This window comes from Corythoichthys intestinalis, chromosome 9 (genome assembly GCF_030265065.1).
Source record: "Corythoichthys intestinalis isolate RoL2023-P3 chromosome 9, ASM3026506v1, whole genome shotgun sequence".
Taxonomy (NCBI): Eukaryota; Metazoa; Chordata; class Actinopteri; order Syngnathiformes; family Syngnathidae; genus Corythoichthys; species Corythoichthys intestinalis.
Window position 1 is genome coordinate 35,214,386 of NC_080403.1, and position 26,973 is coordinate 35,241,358.

Here is a 26,973-nt window from a genome sequence, read left to right on the forward strand (position 1 = left end):
TTTTTTTTTGTTCTCCAGATGTGTCAACTACTCACATCTCTTCTGAGGTTTCTGGTGTACAGATTTCCCTCATCAGCGTCGAAGGCAACAGGACCTGGCAAATTATTTGATAGATTACAGAGATCCATAGACGTAAAAAAGAAATCTCAATAACAGTATCACAATGCCCCATAAAGTTTGGTTTTGTTTTACCCAACGAATGAGTTTATAGTTCATCATGCTTGATATGATGCTGCCATTTGGGATGCTGTGTGATGTAAACTGCTGCCTCCAGCAAAATGCGCATAAACTCCTCCACATCAAAGGAGTAGTTTGTGAACTTGGGATGGTTTCCAAGAGTTGGATGATGACCCTATGGAAGACATTAGATGTCATATAAAGAGAAGGAGAACTGGTGGTGTTAGTCTTTTCCACAATGCCTTCCTAAACTCACTTTCACACATATTATACATCAGTTCTATAAGTATAAATTCTATAAAATGTACCACCCTCCAAGTTTTTCTGTAACAAATTTAGAAATGAGTTTCTAAATACACCAAGATAATTGCTGAAAACATGCAAAGACAGAGAAATACTAAACGATATTCTGACTTGAGGAGATGGGGAATTTGTTACCATTTCAGTTTTGCTAATGTTTTTGGGCTAAACCATCACTGTGTTTTCATTTTGTACAAAAACAATAGACGCAGACCTGTCTAAGATTATTGATTAGCATGTTAGTCATAGACACTTCAGGTAGGGGGCCGGCCCACCCCACACCAGCCTGGGCCCCAGGCAGGGAGAGCAATTCTCAAACACACTATGCGTTCTAACGCTGGGTTTAAGTTGAGACAGGACGAAAATTACAGTAAGCCTACAAGCAAGCATGAGTGTCTCAAGAGGGATTTGGTCGAGGATTCAAGGTAATTATTATATTTTTCACACCATGCATGCATTTTGAAACATGAATAAAATGGGAAAAATTAGCTGCTAGGGCCGCCATATTGGATTTCTCACTAGGTTTTTTTTTTTTTTTTTTTTTGCTTTCAACCAATAATCTTTTTGGAAAGCCATTGTGTATATGTGCTTTAGTTTAGTTGTTGCGATCCTGGCCCTTTAACAGCAAAGCTCACAAGAGTAACTCTCTCCTCCCTTCACACAAATCCTCATCTTTCTCTTAAGTATATCAAAAATAAATCCTGAACAGGCTCTTTGAATCTCTGATCAGATTCAAAACATCATAGCGTCACCGGCTTTATTCCACACACTCATAGAGAGATCCCAATCCAAATTAGCTCTCTTTTTCAATCTAGATTGTTTTACATTCATATCTATAAAAAAAAAAAAAATCAGTGATTTACCCATTTATTTACAAGATTTTTTAAGTTAAAAAGCTCTTTGTTTTGCTACTTTGACGTATTTACGTAAAATGAATGATAACTGCCCGTTTTATTTTTTTATTTTTTTTTTATTTATTTTTTTTTTTTTTGCTTTTAACCACTATGGGGAAGGAGCTGCAAGATTACTGGACCAGCGTAAAGAACTTCATGGTCAGCAATAGGCCGACCCAGCGCCTGCTCTTGCTAAAGCTTGTCGGGTTCTTCCCCGGGGATGCGCAGGCCGATCTGGATCACGCCAAGTTAGAGGAGAAAGAGGATGAGGAGGAGATCTTGGCCGAGCTTGCCAGGGAGCTGGCTGACGATCAGCCGGACCCGGCAACGAAAGACTGCTACCTGGCCAGGAAGGTCCAGGCCAAGCAGGAGCTTGCCCAGCAGGAGAACTTGGAGATCGCCGAGGAGCTTGACAGGGGTGACCCACCCTCCGTGATGTTCGACGTCTTGGTCGAGCTGGTGGACAGGGGAGAGCTGGGCTTTCCTCAAGCGGCCATCTCTCTCCATGACCCATAGTGACATCGGAATTCAATAAAAAGTTGTGATTGTAAATAGAATTTATAATTTATTTCAGTATTAATTATAATTGATTCTGCATGCTTTTCTCAAGTATTACGTTTCTGATGTGAGGCCCATAGTGACATCGGAATTCAATAAAAATAAGTTGTAATTGTAAATAGAATTTATAATTTATTTTAATATTATTTTTAATTGATTCTGCATGCTTTTCTCAAGTATTACGTTTCTGATGTGAAAATTGAGAAATTATTTAGCGCTAGAAAACATGTCAAATTTGCACTAAATTAAAAAAAATTAAGTTGATATTTTGGGCAAAAACAATGATATGTTAAGCATTGCTATTGATCTTTAAAATATAGGCAATTATCTCGGCATTTGGTGAATTTTGTGCATCTAGTGTGAAATCTGAGAATTTTATAGCCATTTTAAGTTTTGTTATATTAAAAATAATTAATCGGGATTTTATTAAGGACAATTTTTAAATTTTTTGATGCCATTGCTCATGGAGACTTTTATATGTCTAAGGTAGGTTAGGTGCCTGTTTTAGTTTTAGGTCTGTAGCAACTTTGGTTTTGAAAATATTTGAATTTTAATTTTTTTTTAAACAGGCCCCCTCTGATTTGGCCCTGCGCCCCGTCAATATATTATGAAGTCTATGATGTTAGCAAAAATACAATTTTCCTTCAACTTACATACAATAAGATTCCAGCATGAACTTCCAGAACTGAACGCGTTTGGTCACATCAGCAGTTAACGAACACAATTGTGAATTACTTATATACAATTACCGTAATTTTGAGACTATAGAGTGCACCTGACTATCAGCCGCGCCACCCAAATTTTACAAAATTTAAGGAAAAATCATACTTGGAGATTAAGGGGCGGGGGGGTCATAGCCCCTCCTGGTGGCCAAAAATATCATTGCATTTAATGGACTTTCCTACATATGAATTTAAAATTAAGACTTTGCCGGTAACATGTCTATAAAAGTTGTAAAGCAATAGAACCACTAACAAAAATGAATGAAATGAACAAAAGAAAAAAAATCTATAATGGGTCAAAATTCATTTTCGAACAGATCATGTGACTAGCACATTAAAGACGGTCATTTGCTTTGCTTAGCCAAAACCACCTGAGGACAGGAGAAACAAGAAGGATTTAGGTAATTGTTTTCAAACCTAAGCTTTTAAAAGCGACAACAACTACTGAGCGAGAGCCAAAGATTGAAGATGTGGACCATGAAACGCCAGAGAGCACCGCCACAATGGTCAGCAGGGTTTCAGTTTGCCCCACTAAGGATGCTAATTGTACAAAAGAGCCATAACCGGGCGTACCATATTCAATGGGCAACGTCCTTGGCCAAAAGCATAGCTTTCCTAAGCAGCCTGATTTAGAATTTCCCTAAAATGATGGGAAACAAAAAAACGCTCATTTTCAATGTATGTTTATAAATATGATGGAAGATTTAGTAAAAAAACGATGCAGTCTCCTGTTTTGCCTGCCGCCATTTTCAAACTCACCACGGTGAGGATCCGTTCGCAATGATGTAAGTGACTGGAAAAACTTGGCATTAAATTGGTTATTGCCGCGGAACGCAAAAATTGGCGTCTACTTCTCCGCAGAAAAACGCGCGCACACGCACACCCACACACACATAGCTGGGATGCCTGTATTTACAAGCATGAGCTAAGCTACTAACCGAGCATATACAGTATCTTGTAAGTTAATTTTATTGCTGATACCGCGTTTCGGGGTCATCAACAGGTTTTGCCTCCCCTGACACAAAAGTCAAACTCGGCCTATGGGAAAAATAAGTATTTAAGCCGCACCTGACTATAAAATGCAGGTTTCCATGTCTTAATATGGGACATTTACATAGAGAGGTTACACAAACATATTTTATTGATCAAAAATATCCTTATCTAATAAATGAAGAAAGAAAGAGTGCTAGTAGAAAATTGCTAATATATGCTAGCAAAGCATCCTCTTGTCATATCGAACAGTGAATACATATTCGTCTTTTTAAAATCACTCTGTAGTGGTCAATAACATCAGATGGAGTACTATTCATGTCTAAAATCCCCTAAGTTTTTTTTTTTTTTTAATCAAGCCTGACTAAGTTTCCGGTAAGCTTTGTCGACGCTAGTGTAGCAGCGAAAGCCATGTCATGTTTAGATTGACTTAAATGTTTATTCTGTAGCAACAGCAAGGACTTTCTCTTTCCTCTCTTGACAACGAGTCAGCTTGTGCCTGATATTAATTAATTTTCTCACAAACAAAGCCTATGGAGCTATCACAACCTAAGGGTGCATTTGGAAGTGTGTTGTCGCCCTAGTCATTAGACTTTGAATGCATCTTAAACGCAAATGAAGCCACAAATTTCAGGAGAACTCAGTTTTTGTGACTGTATCTATTATTTAGAGCCAGCGGTCTCAAACCGACTCCACAAAGGGCCGCAGTGGGTCCTGGTTTTTGTTCCAACAGATCCAGCACAAACAGTTCAACCAATGAGGTTTCTACTAACATAAGCAGCACCTGATTGCAATCAACTGATTACACTTGTAAGAAACCAGATTGGTGAAAAGGTATTTGTCTCGTTTGGTTGGAATGAAATCCAGTACCCCCTGCGGCCCTTTGAGGACCGGTTTGAGACCTGTGATTTAGACAATATGTTGGAGTAGTAATTGATCATGGAGTTTCCCTTACCTTGTCCTGAGGAAATACTTTGTCCTTTCTGTGCCAAGTCACATAACGAATACCTCGTAGCCGTGCCAAATCTCGATAGCAACCATCATCTTGACAATTATACCTGGGAGGGATAGACGCACAACTTTCATCTCTTGCTGTCCTCTGTCTGCACTGTCATTTGAATCATGCACAAACATACACAGTCTTGAACACGTGCTCAATCAAACTCATTCCCCTCAAGGAATGGTGTGAGGGATGCCTGTTATTTAATTGGTCATTATTTCACTGCCAAGTAGCTGATAGGAAGCTTTCAGGATAGCTTGCTGCCAAACCCATTGCTTAGCCTGTTCCCTTTTTCTCTTCATATCTGTCACACTCACAGATAAACAGAGAGTTACTTACAGCTCAAAGACCACAGCCCAGTCTGGTAGAAAGAGTAGATGCGTAAGTCCTGCTCCGTGCATTCCGATAAAGATGTCGGAGTTGTGGGTGATCTTTAGCTGCTCAAGGAATGGAACATCCCTAAAAGACCAACAGAAAATCACACTCCAGTTATCATTGCTGGCCAAACATTGCTACACTATTAGATAATTTTAACTTTTAGAGTTTTAGAGAGGCTATATGGGCAATTCAGAACCACTGAATAAAAGTTTACAACATGTTAAGAATATGTATAATGTGAACACTGAAGAAAGAATTTTTAAATATTACATATCATTTGAATTTGACACATCCATCGATCCCTAGATAGAAAATTAATGGCATCAGAACAGAAAATACTGCTCCTTGTGTAGCCGTTGCAGAATCTCTAGTGGATGTGGTGCACCGTTAAAATTGAAAGACTTGAGCATGACAGTTGAGTATGTATCAAGTAATGCATGACTTCAGAGCCCTATTCAAACAACTATGGCATTACTTATAATTCAGCATTGTTGCCAATTGACAGTATACAATAATATAAATCTAACACATAGTTATGCTTTAAAAATAATATACAGTTATGGTGCTGTAAACCTACTGTAAACCTGAATTACCGGTATATAATTTTACTGGCAGCGGTTGCTATGAAATTTTTAGCAGTGCAACATTTCACAGGTGAATATTACCCCCCCAAAACTCACTCACTTATATTTGTAGTCATGCACACTGACCTCCAGCTGCGCCACAGTTTTAAGCGCATTTACGAGCTGCAATAAAACCACAAGAAAAAGTTACTGGATCAAGGAAACGAAATTGGAAAGTCAATTTCAGATATTTTGTTTAAAACTTGAATTGATAAAATATATATTAAGAGCTATTGTAAGTTCACATCAGTATAACGGCAACCTACAAATGTATTTGTGAATTCAATATGCTGAAAAACAATTTCCTTTGCATTCATTGTTTAAAATTGTAGAATATGGCCCCTGCACCAGCCGTCCTCATCGCTAGCTTTTCTCATGGAAGCTTAGGATGATAGAAATAAAATGTTACTACTTTTTAATGATCTATGAGCTATTTCCACTCACAAGTGTAAAGAAATATCCAGCTTTTCAATTACCGTATTTTTCGGATTATAAATCGCACCTGAGTATAAGTCGCACCAGCCAAAAAATGCGCAATGAAGGGGGGAAGCACATAAGTCGCACCGGAGTATAAGTCGTATTTTGGGGGGGAAATTACTTGATAAAATCCAACACATAGAACAGAAATGTCATCTTGAAAGGCAATTTAAAATAAAAATACAATAGAGAACAACATGCTGAATAAGTGTACAGTATGATAATGTTACATGATGCATGAACAACGAAATGCGAACCTGGCCGATATTTTAACGTAACATAGCTATTAAGGGTTATTCAGATAACTATAGCATAAAGAACATGCTAACAAGTTTACCAAACCATCAGTGTCACTCCAAAACACCAAAATACCATGTGAAATGATGTAATAACGTGTTAATAATTTCACATATAAGTCGCTCCAGAGTATAAGTTGCACCCCCAGCCAAACTATGAAAAAAACTGCAACTTATAGTCCGAAAAATACGGTACCTGTAAATGACAATTATGCCACAATGCTGCCGCCAAACGAAGATATTAAGCAAAATTAAAACATGGATACTGTTTTAAAACCGTGATATATTGTAAAACTGCTATCAAGCCCATGACTGGGGAGATGTTAACAAAGGATGACAAAGTGGAGAACAATCAAGGCAGGAGAAAGGAAACAGATGACTGAAAAATTTTGCCATAGAAGAAAAGGAGGTAAGAGCTAGACTCACCTCAATTTGGTTTACTATTCGTCTGTATTCTGTGCTGCGTGCCAGCAAGGTAACACGAATACGCCCGGCCTAAAAATATTGTGAAATTTTAGAAATAAAACTAATGTGAAGTGGAAAAATTAAATTTTATTTATGTCAAACTCAATACAAAACTAAAAAAGTAGTGTTTGAACAGAAGTTATGTTAATTTTGTTCTTATAACTGTTTTTAATTACTTCATGTACCAGCCAGCAGCCTCAAAGTTGAGTTTGCTATGAATAAGTGTAGTTCATCGGTATATAAACATATAAATATAGGGTACAAATATAACTCAGAGGCTTGATTAACAGCGCGAGACGCTAGAATGTTCAGCTCATACGCAAGCTCTGAAGAAGTCTGACACTGATCCTGATTATTTGATTCATACATGTTGGAGCAAGGAGACATGGAAAACAAGCTGAATTGAGGCTCTCGCGGACCGGACTTGGCAACCCCTGGAAAAATTCATTGCAAAAACAAAACAAAACAAAAAAATTAAAGCTTGGGTCTCATAAAGATTTAAAGCCCCCATGTAGAATGAACTAGTTCCCAGAAGGATGACTCTCCAGCACCCCTTACAATGACTCCAAAAAGGCTGGGTACTCTGAGAACCTACATTAGTGCATAAGTACAAACAACTGTCAGGAACCGCACCCCTACCCAAAGGCAGAGGGAGGCTACCCTCTCCTCTACCGGGGTGAACCCCAATGTAGAGGCACTGAGCCCGGGGCCAATAAGCATGGCCACACCTGCTCGTTGCCTCTCACTGTGGACAACTCAAGAGTGGAAGAGTGTCCAACCCCTCTCTAGAGGGGTGGTATCAGAGCCAGAGCTGTCCATAAAGGTGAGCCCGACTACATCTAGCTGGAACTTCTCAACCTCGCGCAATAGCACTGGCTCCTTCCCAACCAGAGGTGTGACATTCCATGTCCCAATAGCCAACTTCTGCAGCCAAGGACCCCTGCTTTGGCTTCCAACCAATTGCCTATGCGCCCCGTCTTCCTGGCCATCCCACAAGGGTGAGTCCATAGGAAGGGGAACCCATGACGCCTTTTTGGGCTGTGTTGGCCGAGCCTCATGGGTGCAGCAGGCGCTGGCCATCATGCACTATCTCCATGCCTGGTTCTAGAGAGGGTCCAGGGTGATCCGTGTCCAGGCGAGGGAAAGCGGAACTCACAAATGTTACTCATCATAAAAGGTCTGGTGAGCCATTGTTTGTCTGGGTTCTCAACTACGACCTGTTCGCCATGGGTGACCCTGCCAGGGGCACAAAGCCCCAGGCAACATAGCTCCTAGGATCATGGGAGATACAGATCCCTCCACCACGATAAGGTGGTGACTCACTGGAGGAGTCTACTAGTGACATACTAATTTAAATTCACAGCAGAACAATGAGAAGAGCCACATGATTGGACATCTAGCATTGTCAGAGGCACTGAAAGATATAACAATATTATTATTGCACGTGTTTTCTGACGAACAAATGCTTCCAAGGTGAGAGACCCAAATCCTTAATATTTAAGCCCAGCCCTTGAGCAATAACAAAGCAGAAAAGACATTTTCGCTGCTGTGACATGACATCAATCAACGTGCAACCATTACTTAATTGAGATACGTAATTTATCAAGAGACATCATAATGACTACCATTACTTTAATGAGGTTAAGGCATGAAAGGCAAAGGGTTTATACTGTACATGGGACCCTTTGCTCAAAGGGATAATTTTTTATTGTTTATATCTGGTTTAATTATTTTCTTTGTTTCTTACAATGGGTCCATTCTGCGGTATGTTCAGGCGATGGAGAACATGTTGGGAGAATGCCCGAAACATCCCTTCACTGTAGCAATCAGAGATCTGCCGTAAAAATACAGCACATAAATTAAATTACTGTGAGCACAGTACTTCATGTAAGTAGGTAAGTACGGTACATGTTACTTGTAAAGAACAATAGAGAGGATTCACAACGTACTTTTGGCAAAGGCAAATTCAACACTGTGTTATGGTCAAACTGCTGAAAAATAGGCAATTCAATACTTGTTAAACAACTTACAAGTGGCGTGTTGTAAAAGAGACCATATCTCATTCTTGGGAGGAGAGAGAAAAAGGCATCTTTGAAACATACCTATGGAAAAAAATAAACATACAATAAATATATCGTAAATATGTATTTCCACATATACTGTACATAGGAACAAATGGAAATACAAATGACTGCTATTTGATTGTATTTGATTGCTTTATTGTCATTGCAACAACTACAATGAAAAAGTAAAGTGTGGGTCATTCAGTTCAACGTTGCATGTCATGGGATCATTTGGGGTATTTGACTAACTTTTGCCGCACATGCACCATACAAAATTACTGAGCTTTATAAAAGTTTTACTTACTCTTTTAAAATCATAGGTCCTTAGATGAATGATCTCAGATTCTGAGAAAGCCTTCCATGTTTCACTGAACAAATCTCCATATTCATAAAAGCTCTATCAAAATACACAGAACAAAAGGAACGTGTGAAAAATGTGAAATGTCTTTATTTGGCTATAATTTGATATAAAACGGTTGTCTTATATTAAGATAAACCCTGATAATACTTTAGGTCCCATTAGGAGAAAATGTTCCTGTGATTCTCATTTTTAAAATTACAGCCTATAACACATCCTTTAGAATGGTACCCTCCTTTGTTCAGCTAACTTAAAATAAATGTACTCAAGTAGTTAAAATGCATAATAAACATTTATTCATATTCTTATTTATGTAGGTTTATGGTAACATATTCCAAGTTAAATTCAGAGCAAGAAAAATTGAAGGCTTGTCATTCCAATAAATCAGATACCCACCGTGTCCCACATAATAATGTTGATGTCAGAACTAAAGGAGTTATTAATGTGCTGGGATATGTAGAGGTTGACAAAGTCACAGAAGTGATGGTACATGTTCACACCTGGTGAAAACAAACAATAATAATTATTACCACATGACTGGAAACATTTTGACAACTGATTTTATCAAGTCTCTTAACAATAAATATCTTTTTGTCTTACCAGCATCCAATTTCATGAAAACTGTGGGTTTTTCTATTATGATGTCACAAAATTCCAAGTGCAAAGGATTAGAGTCCAACTCTGTGTATGTTTGAAGCTCTGCATACCTATAAAAGGCAATAATGCAATCTAATGTCAATGAAATATAGTGATTGAGTGTTTTCTGTACATATGATAGAAGGTAGATACAGTGCTGAGTGATTTACTTGTTGGCAACACTACATGCGGTTTTATTAGTGTGACAAAGATACAGAAATAATTATATGATTGTGTGCAAAAAAGTAACTTGAACAATGGTTAAATTAAGGAAGCCATTCATCATAATCTCTCCAAGAGATATCGGTGGTTGTGGTTTGTTTCCTCTATATGTGCAGGTAAACAATTTGCAGTAGATTTATATTTTACAGCAATGTTGCACAGAAAAGGTATATAAAACAGTATTTTTTCTATTTCGAAATATCTTTTTTTTTTCGTTTCAACAGTTGTATCGTAGAATATCATGTATCAAATTTCTGACCAATATATCGATAATCGCTGTATCGTGATATCGTGAGATAATCGTTATCGTGAGCAGTGTTGTTAATCTTACTGAAAAAAAGTAATTAATTATAGTTACAAATTACTTCTCCCAAAAAGCAATTGCGTTAGTAACTCAATTACCTGAATGTAAGAGTAATTAGTTACTTGGCAAAGTAATTGGTGATAATTACTTTTTTTTTCCCTCCAAAAAAAAAAAAACAAAAACATTGGCCACACTATGTGAAGTTTTTTGTGAAGGTTTTTGGTACAATTGGCCCGAGCCCAATTCTTTACCCTAATTTACCCTTTACCCTGAATCAACTGTTAAAAGTTGTTAAAATTGCTCCCATTATTGCATTTGTTCCCTTCTCTCTACTTTCGACATATGAAAGTTTTAAAACTGTTTCATCATTTAAAGATAGATTCAAGTCAAGATTTTGCCGATTTAGAAGTATTTTAGATAAAAAGTTACTTAGGTTCGCTAGGAAGGTTCTCTACAACAGAGCCGTCCTAAAAAGTCTACTGCTTTAAGATGGCGGCTGTCTACTAACGCATTTAGTGCCATGCAGTGTTGTTAATTTTACTTTAAAAAAGTAATTAATTACAGTAACAAATTACTTCTCCCAAAAAGTAATTGCGTTAGTAACTCAGTTACCTGAATGTAAGAGTAATTAGTTACTTGGCAAAGTAACTAGTGATTTTTTTTTTTCCTCCAAAAAAAAAAAAAAAAAAACAGGTCACACAATGTGAAGCTTAAAGGGTTTGGGGGACAATTGGCCCAAGCCCAATTCTTTACCCTCCACTTAACTAGACACAAGGGTATTGCGATAACTAGCTAGTAACCTTTGCTATGTGTGGAAGTCATTTAAAGTTGTGAATAAATCGTTAAAGTTGTTAAAATTTCTCCCGTTATTGCATTAGTTCCCTTCTGTCTACTTTAAACATGTGTAAGTTTTAAAACTGTTTCATCATTTAAAGATAGATTTAAGTTAAGATTTTGCCGATTTAGGAGCATTTTAGATTTAAAAAAATTACTTAGGTTCGCTAGGAAGGATCTCTACATCAGGGCCTTCCTGAGAGGTCTACTGCTTTAAGATGGCGGCTGTTTACAAACGCATGTAGTCCTTAAAACATGTTGGCAATGCAGCAGTGTCTGCCATCTGCATCAAGTTCTATAATATGATATCTACCGTGTCATGTGGGCGTAGTTTGTCGGCTATGGCTGCAGTCAGGTATTATTGGAGCCATCTAGCATCGCGGTTGCAACGGCGTCTTCCCCACTCCTGCTCTGCTCTCGTCCCCGTGAATCCGTTTCTCTCAGACTTTTTTTTATTCAACCAACTTAGTAACGCATAGTAACGCACGCCTTTCCCGCCTCAGTAACGGTAACGGCGTTGCCAAGATGAGAAAAGTAATTAATTAGATTACTCATTACTGAAAAAAATAACGCCGTTTGTAACGCCGTTATTAACAACACTGATCGTGAGCCTTGTATCGCGAATCGTATCGTATCGTGAGGTGCCCTGAGGTTCCCACTCCTAACGGCCATGGTAAACGTTGATGACAAGCGGAAAATATCATTTTACACAAAATAGAATTGTGAGTTATTGTAAAAATACATTCTTTAGCACATGGAACATATATACAGTGGGGAGAACAAGTATTTGATACACTGCGAATGGGAAAACCCATTGGCAGTGTATCAAATACTTGTTCTCCCCACTGTATGTTGTGTGCAGGACTCTGTTTAGAGACTGAGATGGGCGTCTTGACGTCTCGTCACTTTTTTTTAGTGAACGAAAGCTCATATAGACAACGTTGACAAGAACACAGCAGCATATTAGTGTAATTCCCTTGTGAGAGCACCCAGAGGTAAAAGAGTCTCAATGTTCATTTTACTCACTTGATTAACATACGACAACAAAATGCATTAAAAAAAGTAGCGTAAAAAAGTACAACGAGCCACTGTCGGCCACAACTCAACAAACAGTGCCATTCACCACCGCCGTCCGACTGACTTCTCTCTTCAGCATATATCAAACCCCAATCGCGTCTACTTTTAAAGGCACATGCATATACAGTGCCTTGCAAAAGTATTCGGCCCCCTTGAACCTTGCAACCTTTCGCCACATTTCAGGCTTCAAACATAAAGATATAAAATTTTAATTTTTTGTCATGAATCAACAACAAGTGGGACACAATCGTGAAGTGGAACAAAATTTATTGGATAATTTAAACTTTTTTAACAAATAAAAAACTGAAAAGTGGGGCGTGCAATATTATTCGGCCCCCTTGCGTTAATACTTTGTAGCGCCACCTTTTGCTCCAATTACAGCTGCAAGTCGCTTGGGGTATGTTTCTATCAGTTTTGCACATCGAGAGACTGACATTCTTGCCCATTCTTCCTTGCAAAACAGCTCGAGCTCAGTGAGGTTGGATGGAGAGTGTTTGTGAACAGCAGTCTTCAGCTCTTTCCACAGATTCTCGATTGCTTTCAGGTCTGGACTTTGACTTGGCCATTCTAACACCTGGATACGTTTATTTTTGAACCATTCCATTGTAGATTTGGCTTTATGTTTTGGATCATTGTCCTGTTGGAAGATAAATCTCCGTCCCAGTCTCAGGTCTTGTGCAGATACCAACAGGTTTTCTTCCAGAATGTTCCTGTATTTGGCTGCATCCATCTTCCCGTCAATTTTAACCATCTTCCCTGTCCCTGCTGAAGAAAAGCAGGCCCAAACCATGATGCTGCCACCACAATGTTTGACAGTGAGGATGGTGTGTTCAGGGTGATGAGCTGTGTTGCTTTTACGCCAAACATATCGTTTTGCATTGTGGCCAAAAAGTTCAATTTTGGTTTCATCTGACCAGAGCACCTTCTTCCACATGTTTGGTGTGTCTCCCAGGTGGCTTGTGGCAAACTTTAAACGAGACTTTTTATGGATATCTTTGAGAAATGGCTTTCTTCTTGCCACTCTTCCATAAAGGCCAGATTTGTGCAGTGTACGACTGATTGTTGTCCTATGGACAGACTCTCCCACCTCAGCTGTAGATCTCTGCAGTTCATCCAGAGTGATCATGGGCCTCTTGGCTCCATCTCTGATCAGTTTTCTCCTTGTTTGAGAAGAAAGTTTTGAAGGACGGCCGGGTCTTGGTAGATATGCAGTGGTCTGATGCTCCTTCCATTTCAATATGAAGGCTTGCACAGTGGTCCTTGAGATGTTTAAAGCTTGGGAAATCTTTTTGTATCCAAATCCAGCTTTAAACTTCTCCACAACAGCATCTCAGACCTGCCTGGTGTGTTCCTTGGTTTTCATAATGCTCTCTGCACTTTAAACAGAACCCTGAGACTATCACAGAGCAGGTGCATTTATACAGAGACTTGATTACACACAGGTGGATTCTATTTATCATCATCGGTCATTTAGGGCAACATTGGATCATTCAGAGATCCTCACTGAACTTCTGGAGTGAGTTTGCTGCACTGAAAGTAAAGGGGCCGAATAATATTGCACACCCCACTTTTCAGTTTTTTATTTGTTAAAAAAGTTTAAATTATCCAATAAATGTTGTTCCACTTCACGATTGTGTCCCACTTGTTGTTGATTCTTGACAAAAAAATTAAATTTCATATCTTTATGTTTGAAGCCTGAAATGTGGCGAAAGGTTGCAAGATTCAAGGGGGCCGAATACTTTTGCAAGGCACTGTATAAATGCTAAATAATACAACAGAGCCACCCAGTGGTCACACCCGATAACACTTGCTGTTGAATGTAATACTCCACAACTGTTGCCAGGTCTACAAGTTGAGTACATTAGAGCAGGTCAATAAGGAGGCGGATTGGCCCAAATAAGTCTTGGAATACAGTGAGGCCGAAATCAAGAAGTACCGGGTCCAGTTCCTGCAGGATCCGGCACAAATTAAGCCCTGCTCTCTCACCAAGACTGCAATGGGCTCTTGTGCTCGCCAGCTGCTGCAAGTGCTTGCTTGTTGAGTCTGCAATGACCACCAATCTCACCTTTCTGAATGAAGTCCTCCTTGTACCTGCAGCATAAACATGAGCTGTCACAGACTTTCAATAAATATTTTGTCTTATTTAGTCAAGTGACCTTTCATGACTTCTGCGTGGTTTCCGCAAGTCCAGGTAAAGGTTAGTTGCCTTACAGAATCTTGCATGACTAGTGCATCTCAAAGAAGAGTCTCCCTGGAGAAATGTTGCAAGAAATGTTTATCACAATGATTATTAATATTATTATATATGTGTAATTTCATCTTAGTGTTAAACTACTTATTATTAATCTGATCTATGTGCTGTCTATGGACATGCAGGGGTCGACAATATAACTGGACGTGCTTTGAAAACCGTCATGACCACCAGAATGCTCCAATCACTGGCCCAGTGGGGCAAGTAAAAATAATGAGTCGATCTAAAAAAAAAAAAAAAAAATCTTATTTCACATTAATTGCCAGTGTTTCCGTGTTTTGATGACGTTACAGCATCTTAATCAAAGACAACCTTATAGTCTATGCAGCAAGCCGTTGCTCTCGGTATGGCGTAAACACACCTTGTTCGCTTGCTTGCTCCCGCGTGAACGCGTGAAGCCTGATCACTGCTACTGATTGATTGTCAGTATCTCAGTACTCACCTAACATTATACTACAAGGCAACATGTTTCTGAAACCCCCAGGACCCGGCCAAGCACCAGGAAAAAAATGACTAATCAAGAAAGTGGAAGTCACCGGAGGACTTGAGGGAAAGCAAAATCCAATATAAAAAGAAAAGGAAGAGAAAGTTTCATCCTCAGTGGCTAGACCGCTGGATTTGGCTCAGCTACGATGCGGAAAAAAACTAGGTTTATTGTGAGGTGTCCAGATAAATGCCCCCATATGCAGACAAGTAAGTCAGAAAATGTTAACGAGTATGAAACCCATGGTATGAACATAAATCAGCCGCGTGAATAGAAAATAATATCATCATAATGACAGTCTAGCTTGAAAGTTGTTAACCATAATTGCCTTAGTCATCGATTTGACTTCTAAATTGTTGCCACGACAACCGAGCCGGGGGAGACTTCCAGAGGGCGGTAAGGGGAAGACAGGAAAGCTTTGCCCAGACACGCCTCCAACTGGAGGTCCCAGGAAAAAATGTTGCCTATACTGGAGTGATTATGGAATCATTATGGATGTGATTTTGCTGCACTTTTCATTACATCTACCAAAAAAAGAACAACATGTTATTCATGTTATTTAAGCAAATTGTTCTTTTTCGTGATTACTGAGATCAATAACTGACATGTTGACCTGGGACAGTGGTTTTGATAGTGGGGCCAGTGGCTAATTTCACTAATAGTCTACCCCTGGGGCATGTGTTAAAAAATGTGCGTGCATCTAGAGTACAATGTCTGCTGTTTTTTCCTGTTAACTCACACTGTGGGAAGTAAGGAAATGAGCAGACTTACAGGCTTGCTGGCTTTGCAAAGTGTTTTGAGCTCAGAGCGACGCTCCTTGACGTAACCAAAATCAGCCTGCTTCCAGAAAAGGTCCTGGGCTGCCTCCAGCGAATCTACCCTAATATAAAAACATATGTAGATGGATATACAGTACAACTCCATAAAGACACAGCACAAAGTTATCCAAGAAATTAAAGAACTGTAGCGTGGACGAGTCCTTGAAGATACACTCGGCAGATTGACAGTTTGGTGGCAGAAAGATGGTCTATTCACAATTAGAAAGTATGTTTAATTTGTGGCACAGGTCATCTAATTATTTTGGTGCGTTGATTTAGGCACAGGCAGACAGATTGTGATTTCCCCAGACATGTGATGTGTTAGGATTGTCAATACGGCAATATATCATCTAAGAAAACGATTCATTTAAAAGTAGAACATTATTAAAATAGTATGTTTTTTAAACGATTGGATATTGGGATAGATACCATACATGAGGTCAGCTCTATAATGAGGGTTCCCACTTAGGATGTCTGTTGTCACACTGGGTGTGAAAAGTGACATGTTCCAGTCATGCATTAATAGCAGCATACTCTTTCACACGGACATGTGTCCATACAGAATGTGATTGCACCACTGTTAACAAAGGGATTGCCAGAAGCCATTGTCATTGGCAGAGGATGTTTCACACCTGGGGCAGCCCAAACCGTTCTCTTTCAAATGCAAACCTAGCGTGTCCACCAAATTAACAACATACAGTATGGTCTAAAATGCGTTATTGCACCAGTCTACATTTTTCTATGTATAAAAACAGAGCCCATGATTTGAATTTTTGAAGTAGGAGTAGTACCATCCAGAGTCAGCTTTATCGCAGATCGGATAATTGAAACGGTTCTCCGGATCGCAGTTCTTCTCGTAACCCCAACAGGAGGACAAATTCAGCAAAGCAATGGGCTGAAAATGAAAATAAATAAATCAATTTAGCATAGTGAACTGTATTGTACATGATTGTTAACAAAGTCATTGTTAACAACAGACCTACTTTTCGGATCTCTCTGACGTGCCAAGCTGACCGGCTGTTTAATTGTGAATTATTCCGCCCAGCCCAAATAACACAAGACATGAGCCAAGTTATAATAAATGAGCAGAGGTGGAGAGAGTAGCCAAAAATTTTTACTAAAGGAAGAGTAGTGTTACTTAAAAATAATAGTAACCTAGTAAAAGTAAAAATGGTCATCCAAAAAATATACTCAAGTACAAGTAAAAAAGTATTTGATGAAAAGAATACTCAAGTAATGAGTAACATTGTGAGTAACTGCTTAAGATGTTTTTTTAATTTTTTTTAAACTAGGGCAGGGGTCCCCAAACTACGGCCCGCGGGACGGATACGGCCCGCAGCCACATTTGGTCCGGCCCCCTGAACAAAAAAAAAAAAAAAATTGTAAAAAAAAAAAAAAAAACAATTTTTTTTTTTTTTTTTTTTTCAATAGAGTTATTTATGTCCTGGCTTTTTTCTGTGAAGAACTGAGCAATGGTTATTTGGTTATTATCTATTTAATTAATACAGTATTATTATATTATATTATATTACATGATATTATATTATATTATATTCAGGGGTGCACATAAGTGGTCCACACATGCGTACTGGACGTAGACAAACGCGCTTGCCCTCAACGGCTTCCATACGCTTTTGCGTACCGATGGCTGACCACTCTATTTGCGGCGGACACGAGAAAATAACTTCTTAAAATGTCGATGAGGCAGGCCACACTGAGTAATTACTTCCGTGTTCCCCCACCCCCGTCAAAAGACAGACAGACGACAGAGACGTCACCGGAGCTACCGAAAAAAAGGACTTTTGCTGAAAAGTGGCTACAGGAGGTACCATGGCTAGAAGCGAATGATGCTCGCACGGAAATGCGGTACAAAATGTGCCGTGAGAATCCCAATGTCGCCGATTAGAGCAACGCATTTTATGTAGGGTCAAAGAATTTCAGCCATCCAAACTTTGAAAAGCACAAAAAAAACAGAGAGCATGTGGCAATTAAGCAAACTATCGATGTCAAACAGGACCCCACTCGCCCTATGGACATGCGGCGGAATAGGGCGGAATAAAGGTCATGAACAGCGACATGCACTGACAAACGTGTTTTTGCTCGCATTTTACAAAGCTAAACATGCACGTTCAATGAGGTCTTATGAGGAGGACATCCCACTTTTAAAAAGGCTTGGAGTTAATGTGGGAGCCGCATAATGCCCTTTATTTTGAATTGGTGCTTTTATGTTTATTTCTTTACATTTCACTTCAAAGTAATGGCAATTTTGTTGTGCCAGTTGATGTTAATCAAGCATTAACTGTTAATATAATTAATCAAAGTTAATTGGCTCTAAGTAAAGCTTGTCATAAATTTATCGCATCAGGTGGGTCGGCTCTCAAGCTCAATGAGGACCAAGTCACATCTCCAGGTCCTCCTCTGAGAACCTGGGCAAAAAAATTATGTGCACCCCTGATTATATTATATTATATTATATTAAGGGCTGTCAAAGTTATCGCGTTAACGGGCGGTAATTAATTTTTTTCATTAATCACGTTAAAATATTTGACGCAATTAACGCATATGCCCCGCTCAAACCGATTAAAATGACAGCAGTGTCATGTCCACTTGTTACTTGTGTTTTTTGTCTCCCTCTGCTGGCGCTTGGGTGCGACTGATTTTATGCACCATGAGCATTGTGTAATTCTTGACATCAACAATGGTGAGCTACTAGTTAATTTTTTTGATTGAAAATTTTACCAATTTTATTAAAACGAAAACATTAAGAGGGGTTTTAACATAAAATTTCTATAATTTGTACTAAAATCTATCTTTTAAGAACTATAAGTCTTTCTATCCAGGGATTGCTTTGACAGAATATTAATGTTAATGCCATCTTGTTGATTTATTGTTATAATAAACAAATACAGTACTTATGTACAGTATGTTGAATGTATATATCCGTCTTGAGTCTTATCTTTCCATTCCAACAATAATTTACAGAAAAATAAGGCATATTTTAGAGATGTTTGAATTGCGATTAATTACGATTAATTTTTAAGCTGTGATTAACTCGCTTAAAAATTTTAATCGTTTGACAGCCCTAATTATATTATATTATATTATATTATACTATATTATATTATATTATATCATTTTTATTTTATTTACTTTGGTTCGGTGAAGAATCCAGAAAGGGTTATTTGATTGTGGCTTTCTGAAAAACAATACATTTTTACATTTAGGCACTCCTGCAATCGTCACACTTTTTCTGTTACAAACTGACCCCGGCCCCTCATCAGAGAAGAGAAGGGTTATGTGGCCCTCACAGGAAAAAGTTTGGGGACCCCTGAACTAGGGTATTTTTTTCTCAGCACAAAATTTTCTCTATGAACTGTTATTATTATTATACATATTACATAACTAGATTAAGCCAACGAAATACAACAAACAAACAAAAAACTAATTACGGCGAGACAAAAACAATCTACAGAAATTAAGCAATATTCATCCAAAGAGCATGAGTGCCCTCTAGTGGAGAAAACATATTTCCTCTTATGAAACTAAAAGGATTATATCTCCGGTTTTCTGTAGTCAATCGGTGCCGAATTAAAACAGGGAGAGACATTAAAATCCACGCTTTCGAGTCATGTTGATGGCGGTGTTCTATTTGAAATCCTTAATTTTTTACGGTGCTTTAAAGACACCATGTGATTGAAGCTTGATACACTGCCAATGTTGGCAGTGTATCAAATACTTGTTCTCCCCACTATATAATGGAGTGACGTGATTATTATTGTGATGTGTTTGGTAAAACTGCTTGAGCCACTGTTGGCGTCTCTGGGGAAAAAAAAGTAAAATCATAAAGAGGAAAAATGTAACGACTAGCGTAGCCCAAAGTAGCGGAATCAGAATAGCGTTTCTTCTTCACAAATCTACTCAAGTATAAGTAAAAACTACGGCTTAGTAAAACTACTCTTAGAAGTACATTTTTCTCAAAAAGTTACTCAAGTAAATGTAACGGAGTAAATGTAACGCGTTACTACCCACCTCTGTAAATGAGGGATTGCAATTGTGCCAAATTGTGGGCGTATATTATGGTTTTCCTGTTGTTTTTTAAAGGTAAAAAGGTAAGGTTCTGGCAACTTCAGCTGTGGGTATTTTACTGTAAATGTGTTTTTTTTTACTACGTAGGATTGACAAGGCTGAGTCATTATTTAGTGGGTCGGTCAAAGCCTACTAATGCCAGTCCTCGGGCTCGCCCAGCCAATGAAATGTGGCCCCCCAGGGAAAGTGAAAAAGAGTCTCAGCAATGCAGCACTAAATTGTTCTTAGTCATTGCATATTTTTTCAGCACTTTGTTTAAACATGATTAACGTGTATAGAAACAAATAATGAAAATGACGACAGGGTCTGTAAGAAATATTTGAGGTCGACGTTTGCATTTCATGCTTTTAATTTTTTTTTATGTATTAAAGGTAAATCAGTAACAGTAGCTACAGCTAAGCAATTTGATATCTTACCAAACCTTCCAACAGAGTAACCATACTTGGAACACATTTAAAAAGATGTGTGTTTTAGAGATTTCCAAATAAGCATCAAAAGACCAAAATAGAATCAACACAACAAAGGCCATTCTCTATACACTAGGGCTATTTTGACAACGTACATAGAGTATCTTACTTTAAAAGGACAGAGCGGGTCAAGCCTGCAGAGTTTGGCAACTTTCTTGTTGTTGTACAGGAAAAAAGGTATGTGCTCCAGCGGCAGGGAAATGCTGCTAAAGTTGAAAGTTGGTGCTGATGTTCTGTGGTTGCTGTTCTCACTGGTGACCGCGACAGCAGAAAAGAATATATCCAACACTGCCAGGAGCAGCATAGCAAGATTCACACTTGCATGCATGTGGGATGCTGAAACCTGAAGTCAAAAAAGAGGGAAATACAATGCTGTAAATTTGGTAAGGAGCATAACCCCTCTCACCACATTGGGACAATATGTGGGCATGTCATATGTGGGAACAACATTCCAAGCAGCTCTGAGTCCCACATAAAGAAACCGCCAGCTGCAGGAAGTACTCGTGCATGGGCTTTTTCCGGCTTTTGTTTGGGTAAGCATAACTCAGAATATAAACACAAATAAATAGGAGTGTGACAAAATATCAAAATGGTGATATATCGTGATACTTACGTGCATTCCAAAAAGTTATCGATATGCTCCTGCCAAAAATCGAGATATCGTTTAAAAAAGTTATCAATTTTCAAAAAATAAAAGGAACCAACAAGTTGCTACCAAAATCTTCCACCATAATTGTGTCTCAGTTAACTATATGCAGGGGTGCACATAGGTGGTCCGCATGCGCGCATGCGTACTGGACATAGACAAATGCGCTGGCCCTCAACGGCTTCCATACGCTTTTGCGTACCGATGGCTGACCACTGTATTTGCGGCGGACACGAGAAAATAACTTCTCAAAATGTCGAAGAGGCAGGCCACACTGAGTAATTACTTCCGTGTACCCCCACCCCCGTCAAAAGACAGACAGACGACAGAGACGTCACCGGAGCTACCGAAAAAAAGGACTTTTGCTGAAAAGTGGCTACAGGAGGTACCATGGCTAGAAACAAATGATGCTCGCACGGAAATGCGGTACAAAATGTGCCGTGAGAATCCCAATGTCGCCGATAAGAGCAGCGCATTTTATGTAGGGTCAAAGAATTTCACTATTTCAGCCATCCAAACTTTGAAAAGCACGAAAAAAACAGAGAGCATGTGGCAATTAGGCAAACTATCGATGTCAGACATGACCCCACTCGCCCTATGGACAAGTCGCAGAATAAAGGTAATGAACAGCGACATGCACTGACAAACGTGTTTTTGCTCGTATTTTACAAAGCTAAACATGCACGTTCAATGAGGTCTTATGAGGAGGACATCCCACTTTTAAAAAGGCTTGGAGTTAATGTGGGAGCCGCATAATGCCCTTTATTTTGAATTGGTGCTTTTATGTTTATTTCTTTACATTTCACTTCAAAGTAATGCCAATTTTGTTGTGCCAGTTGATGTTAATCAAGCATTAATTGTTAATATAATTAATTAAAGTTAATTGGCTCTAAGTAAAGCTTGTCATAAATTTATCGCATCAGGCGGGTCAGCTCTCAAGCTCAATGAGGACCAAGTCACATCTCCAGGTCCTGCTCTGAGAACCTGGGCAAAAAAATTCTGTGCACCCCTGACTATATGGCTTCCATTGACGGCGTTGGACGCCCAGTCCGTTAAGACTGGGAAGGGGGAATGAACGGTCGTTCATTCGAAACCATTCTTTCCGATTTTCGTAGGGGTACACGATATCCATTTTTTGAAACCGATACCAATATCGATAACTTCCTGTTTCTCAAGGCCGATACCGATACGATAACCGATAATATATATATAATTTTTCGATGTATATTATTATTATTATATATAGTTTTTGAACACCTGTAGGTAAAAAATACTAGTGGTTGATTCAGCATAGATTTGCCTTTGACTGAACCAGAATTTTCATGATGACATGAACATTATTACAATGAACAAAACAAAGACAAGAACAGTTTTGACTAGGGTTGTTCCGATCATGTTTTTTAGCTCCCGATCCTATCCCGATCGTTTTAGTTTGAGTATCTGCCGATCCTGATATTTCCCGATCTGATTGCTTTTTTTTGCTCCCGATTCAGTTCCAATCATTCCCGATATTTTTTCCCGATGATATACATTTTGGAAATGCATTAAGAAAAAAAATGAATAAAACTCGGACAAATATATACATTCAACATACAGTACATAAGTACTGTATTTGTTTATTATGACAATAAATTCTAAAGATGGCATTCACACGCGACAATGCGTGAGTGGGTCGTGCAATGCATGCATTAATTGCGATAAATATTTAACGTGATACATTTTTTTAAAATTAATTACCGCCGTTATCGGTACCTTAAGCCTAAACTAAAGACTCTGGATGAGTGTAACATATTATGTCTGTAAACGATTTAATTAAAATATACATATATATATATACATATATATATATTATAAAAAGGCATGGCCGATATTTTTTTTGCCGATTCCGATACTTTGAAAATGACGATATCAGACCCGACATCTCTAGTTTTGACTTTCAAAAAAAGTGCCCATATTATTTTTTTTAAATAAATATAATTTGAGTCAATCACATTCAATCAGTCTATATCATTGACGATGTGTTCCCCTGAAGAATGAGCACTGATCTAAAACAAACATAAACCCAAAAGGTGTTGTGCTTTGTCAGCAGATAAAACATTTGGGGAAACAGGAGATGAAACGTTTTTGGTCATGGTCCATGAAACAACTTTCTTAACCTGGCAATTATAGGACAGCAAGCCTATCAATAACCAAACGGCCTTTCAAAAACTTGTAAACATAACACTGTAAAATGCAAACATTTGCTAACTGCCATAGTAAGGTTTATAACTCAGTGATGGAAAAATACTGCTTCTAGAAGAGTAACAAAACCTTGCATACTGGCAAAACAGGAGTGGCAACAAACGCACACGTCCCAATCCGACACAGTGGCAAAAATATTAATAGGCCCGATAACATATTGCTACCGGATTTATTGGGATGACATCATAATTTCTATTATCGGACCGATAATTATCGTGCACCTCTAGATTTTCGAGGCATTTAAAGGTCACTTTCAGTTCATTTGAGGGCATTTACAGGTCATTTCCTGTTGAGTTTGAGTCACTACCTATTCATTCCCAGGTCACATCCTGTTCTGTAACCCATAATCAACAGAAAGTGACCCATAAAATGCCCCAAAATCAACCGGAAGTGACTGAAAATAACAAGTAATGACCTGAAATGGCCCAAAATTACCTTGTTGCCTGGCATTGGCTGTCACTGATGACCATACAAGTGGGAGTGGCTGCCATTGACAGTGCTCGACGCCCAATCCATTTAGACTGGGAACGTTCGTTCATTCAGAACCAGAGCATTCACAATCATTCTTTCTCATTTTCAGGGCATGTACAGGTCACTTTTTGTTCATTTTAGGGCATTTACAGGTCATTTCCTGTTGAGTTTGAGTCACTGCCAAATCATTTGGGAGATTCACGGGTCACTTCCTGTTCGATACTCAAAATAAACAGGAAGTGACCCATGACATACCGCAAAATCAACAGAAAGTAACTGAAAATCAACAGGTAATGACCTGAAATGGCCCGAAATTCCTTCAATGCCTTGCATTGCTTGCCACTGACGGCCATAGACGTTCAATCCGTTTGAAGTTCATTCGCTGCCACCCTCCCAGTTCAAATGGATTGTTGTATCGCCATATCGTCAGATCATCATTATTGTGAGCTTTGTATTGCAAATCATATCGAATCGTGAGGTACCAAGAGGTTCGCACCCCTACAAGTAAAGATTGCAGGCTTCATGCAGCTCCAGCTAAAGGTAGTGCTGCAATTCCATAATTAATATAACTCTGAATGTTTGCTTGTGAGCATATGGATACAAATACACATCCGTCCATTTTCTAGCGCTTCTCCTGATTTCAATCAGATTTATTACGCAAATGTGGAAATAAACTGGAGGACTGGAGAAAACTCACCCCATGAGGACACGCAAGCTCTTTACCGACTGTCGGGATTCAAATCCAGCACCCCTTGGCTGAGAGCTAGACATGCTCACACAATATCAAGCATTCTATTCATCTCGTCGATAAAGAACTTTGACTAACATCCAAACAAGTTCAAGCTGTCCTGCATTCCCAGGGTACAACAGTGTCAACCCATACTATCTGTCGGCGTCTGAATGAAAAGGGACTCTATGGTAGGATACCCAGGAAAACACTACTTCTGACCCAGAGACATAAAAAGCCAGGCAGTAGTTTGCCAAAACTTACCTGAGAAAGCCAAAACGTTTTGGAACAATGTTTTCTGGCCAGATGAGACAAAAGTAGAGTCTTTTGAGAAAAGGCATCAACATAGAGTTTACAGGGAAAAAACAAGGCCTTCAAAGAAAACACTGTTCCCACAGTCAAACATGGCGGAGGTTCCTTGATGTTTTGGGGTTGCTTTGCTGTGCAAGGCATTATGAGGTCTGAAGACTACACATAAATTTTGCAGCATAATGTAAGGCCCAGTGTAAGAACGCTGGGTCTCCCTCAGAGGTCATGGGTCTTCCAGCTGGACTATGAGCCAAAACACACTTCAAAAAGCTCTAGAAAATGGTTTGAGAGAAAGCACTGGAGACTACTAAAGTGGCCAGCAATGAGTCCAGACCTGAATCCCATGGAACACCTGTGGAGATTTCTGAAAATGGCAGTTTGGAGAAGGCACCCTTCAAATCTCAAGAGACCTGGAGCAGTTGGCCAAAGAAGAATGGTCTAAAATTCCAGCAGAGCATTGTAAGAAACTCACTGATTGATACTGGAAGCGATTGTTGTTGGCAGTTATTTCGTCTAAAGGTTGTGCTACCAACTATCAGGCTGAGGGTACCAATACTTTTGTCCGGCCAGTTTTTTTAGTTTTGTGTAAAATGATAATGATTTGATTTTTTTTTTTCATTCTCTTTTGCGTTTTTTCATTGCAAGCGAAATAAAGGAAGAAAACACAAAGAAAGCATTTGTAATTGCAATCACTTTTCTGGGAGAAATTGAGCATTATCCAACAGAATTGCAGGGGTGCCAATACTTTTGGCCAGCAGCGTATCTCAACATTACATTTTAAGTCATGTAAACAGTATGCAAAATGCTAATATTGATAACACAGTACAGTATTATTATGACACAAAATATGATGTCCACGCACGAGGACGCCAGGTCTCTTTGGGTTAACGTTTTGTTTCTTTTTTTTTTTTTCTTTCTTTCTTTCTTTCTTTTTTTTTTTTTTTTTTAATTACCAAAAATTAGTCACTTGCCTAAACGTCTAAAATCATTACAAACGTCTCACCATTACCCTTTTTTTTGGCGCACTTATATCTCCTGTAGTCGACTACTGATGTTAATTCTATCGAGCAGATGTCAAACTTTATGCTAACATTCGCTTATATCATCACACTTCAGGGTGCGTAGGTAATAACGTTGTAATTAGCTATTTTGCTCGCGTTGTTTTTTGAACATGTTCTAAGCTGGTTTGAAATATTCAACGCGGAATGTTGAAATTATATTCAGCGTTGATACAAACTGGAGAGTTTGTCCAGAAACAACGCTATCAGGACGCTAAGGTCATGCACCATTGCGGAATAATAATAATGTATGCTGTACGATAAGCATTGCATGCACACAGATCAAAATCACTTGGCTATTATGCTGCGATATGTTGAATGCGTGGGTCAAGTTTACCTGAATGCACAACTTATTTTTCGCCAGAGTGAAGCGCAGCTCGCGCCGGTAGTCGCCATACCACCGGAAATCGGCATGTGTAGTGAATCACTATGACCGCAGGCGGCGCACGTGTCCACAAAATAACATACTCTGTGAGCAACGCTTGTTTACCACTTACTGCAATTTTCCAGTCATTCCAATGTCAAAATCAAATTGTTTAACTCGTTTACAGTACTGTATCTTAGGAACTATTGTCAACACGTTGATTTCCATTCCATTTCCCACGTTCCCAAATTTCCCCTTTCCCTATGCAGACATTTTTGCATGTCTCTATCAGATTTCAACAAGCAAACATTTAGTTCACGTCATTGTAACAATTCCACTGGTTCCAAAGCACTTCAGCTAAATGTGAAATTTTTTGTTTTGCCTCTCAAAGGAAAAAAACAACAACTTTGAATTACATTCTCGTACCTTATGTGCATCAGAATTTTTTATTTATTTATTTATTTATTTTTAAATCGTGTTTCAAATGTCCTTTACCCAGGGGTAAAAGTGGGCAGAATTTCTTGCCGGAACTCCCTGACATGAAGGTCGCCAAGGAACCAGATTTTTTTTTTTTTTTTTTAATTTATTTAATTTTAAATAAGTAGCCAAACATAAACAAACAAAACTAAGTAGCTACAAAGTGCACATTGACATGGAAGATGTTCAGAATATGAACCT

The 26,973-nt window shown here is 38.7% G+C and overlaps 1 protein-coding gene across 2 annotated transcripts; it reads right to left on the reverse strand.

Moving 5' to 3' along the window:
* Positions 1-13: 13 nt before the first annotated feature.
* eogt (EGF domain-specific O-linked N-acetylglucosamine (GlcNAc) transferase) lies at positions 14-26,432 on the reverse strand. Of its 2 annotated transcripts, XM_057846937.1 has the most exons (17): positions 26,269-26,432; positions 20,589-20,822; positions 16,718-16,821; positions 15,880-15,988; positions 14,530-14,624; positions 14,360-14,464; positions 9,901-10,007; positions 9,697-9,800; positions 9,247-9,339; positions 8,910-8,981; positions 8,627-8,713; positions 6,841-6,909; positions 5,703-5,764; positions 4,980-5,099; positions 4,596-4,698; positions 193-352; positions 14-94 (listed from the first exon to the last, which is right to left on the reverse strand). In XM_057846937.1, the coding sequence occupies exons 2-16, from the start codon at positions 20,805-20,807 to the stop codon at positions 206-208; spliced, it is 1,596 nt and encodes a 531-aa protein (XP_057702920.1). In that variant the 5' UTR covers positions 20,808-20,822; positions 26,269-26,432; the 3' UTR covers positions 14-94; positions 193-205. The 2 variants fall into 2 exon arrangements, with proteins under 2 accessions (XP_057702920.1, XP_057702921.1); XM_057846938.1 differs by lacking the exons at positions 14-94; positions 6,841-6,909 and having other exon boundaries at positions 200-352; positions 26,269-26,431.
* Between the last annotated feature and the right edge of the window lie 541 nt (positions 26,433-26,973).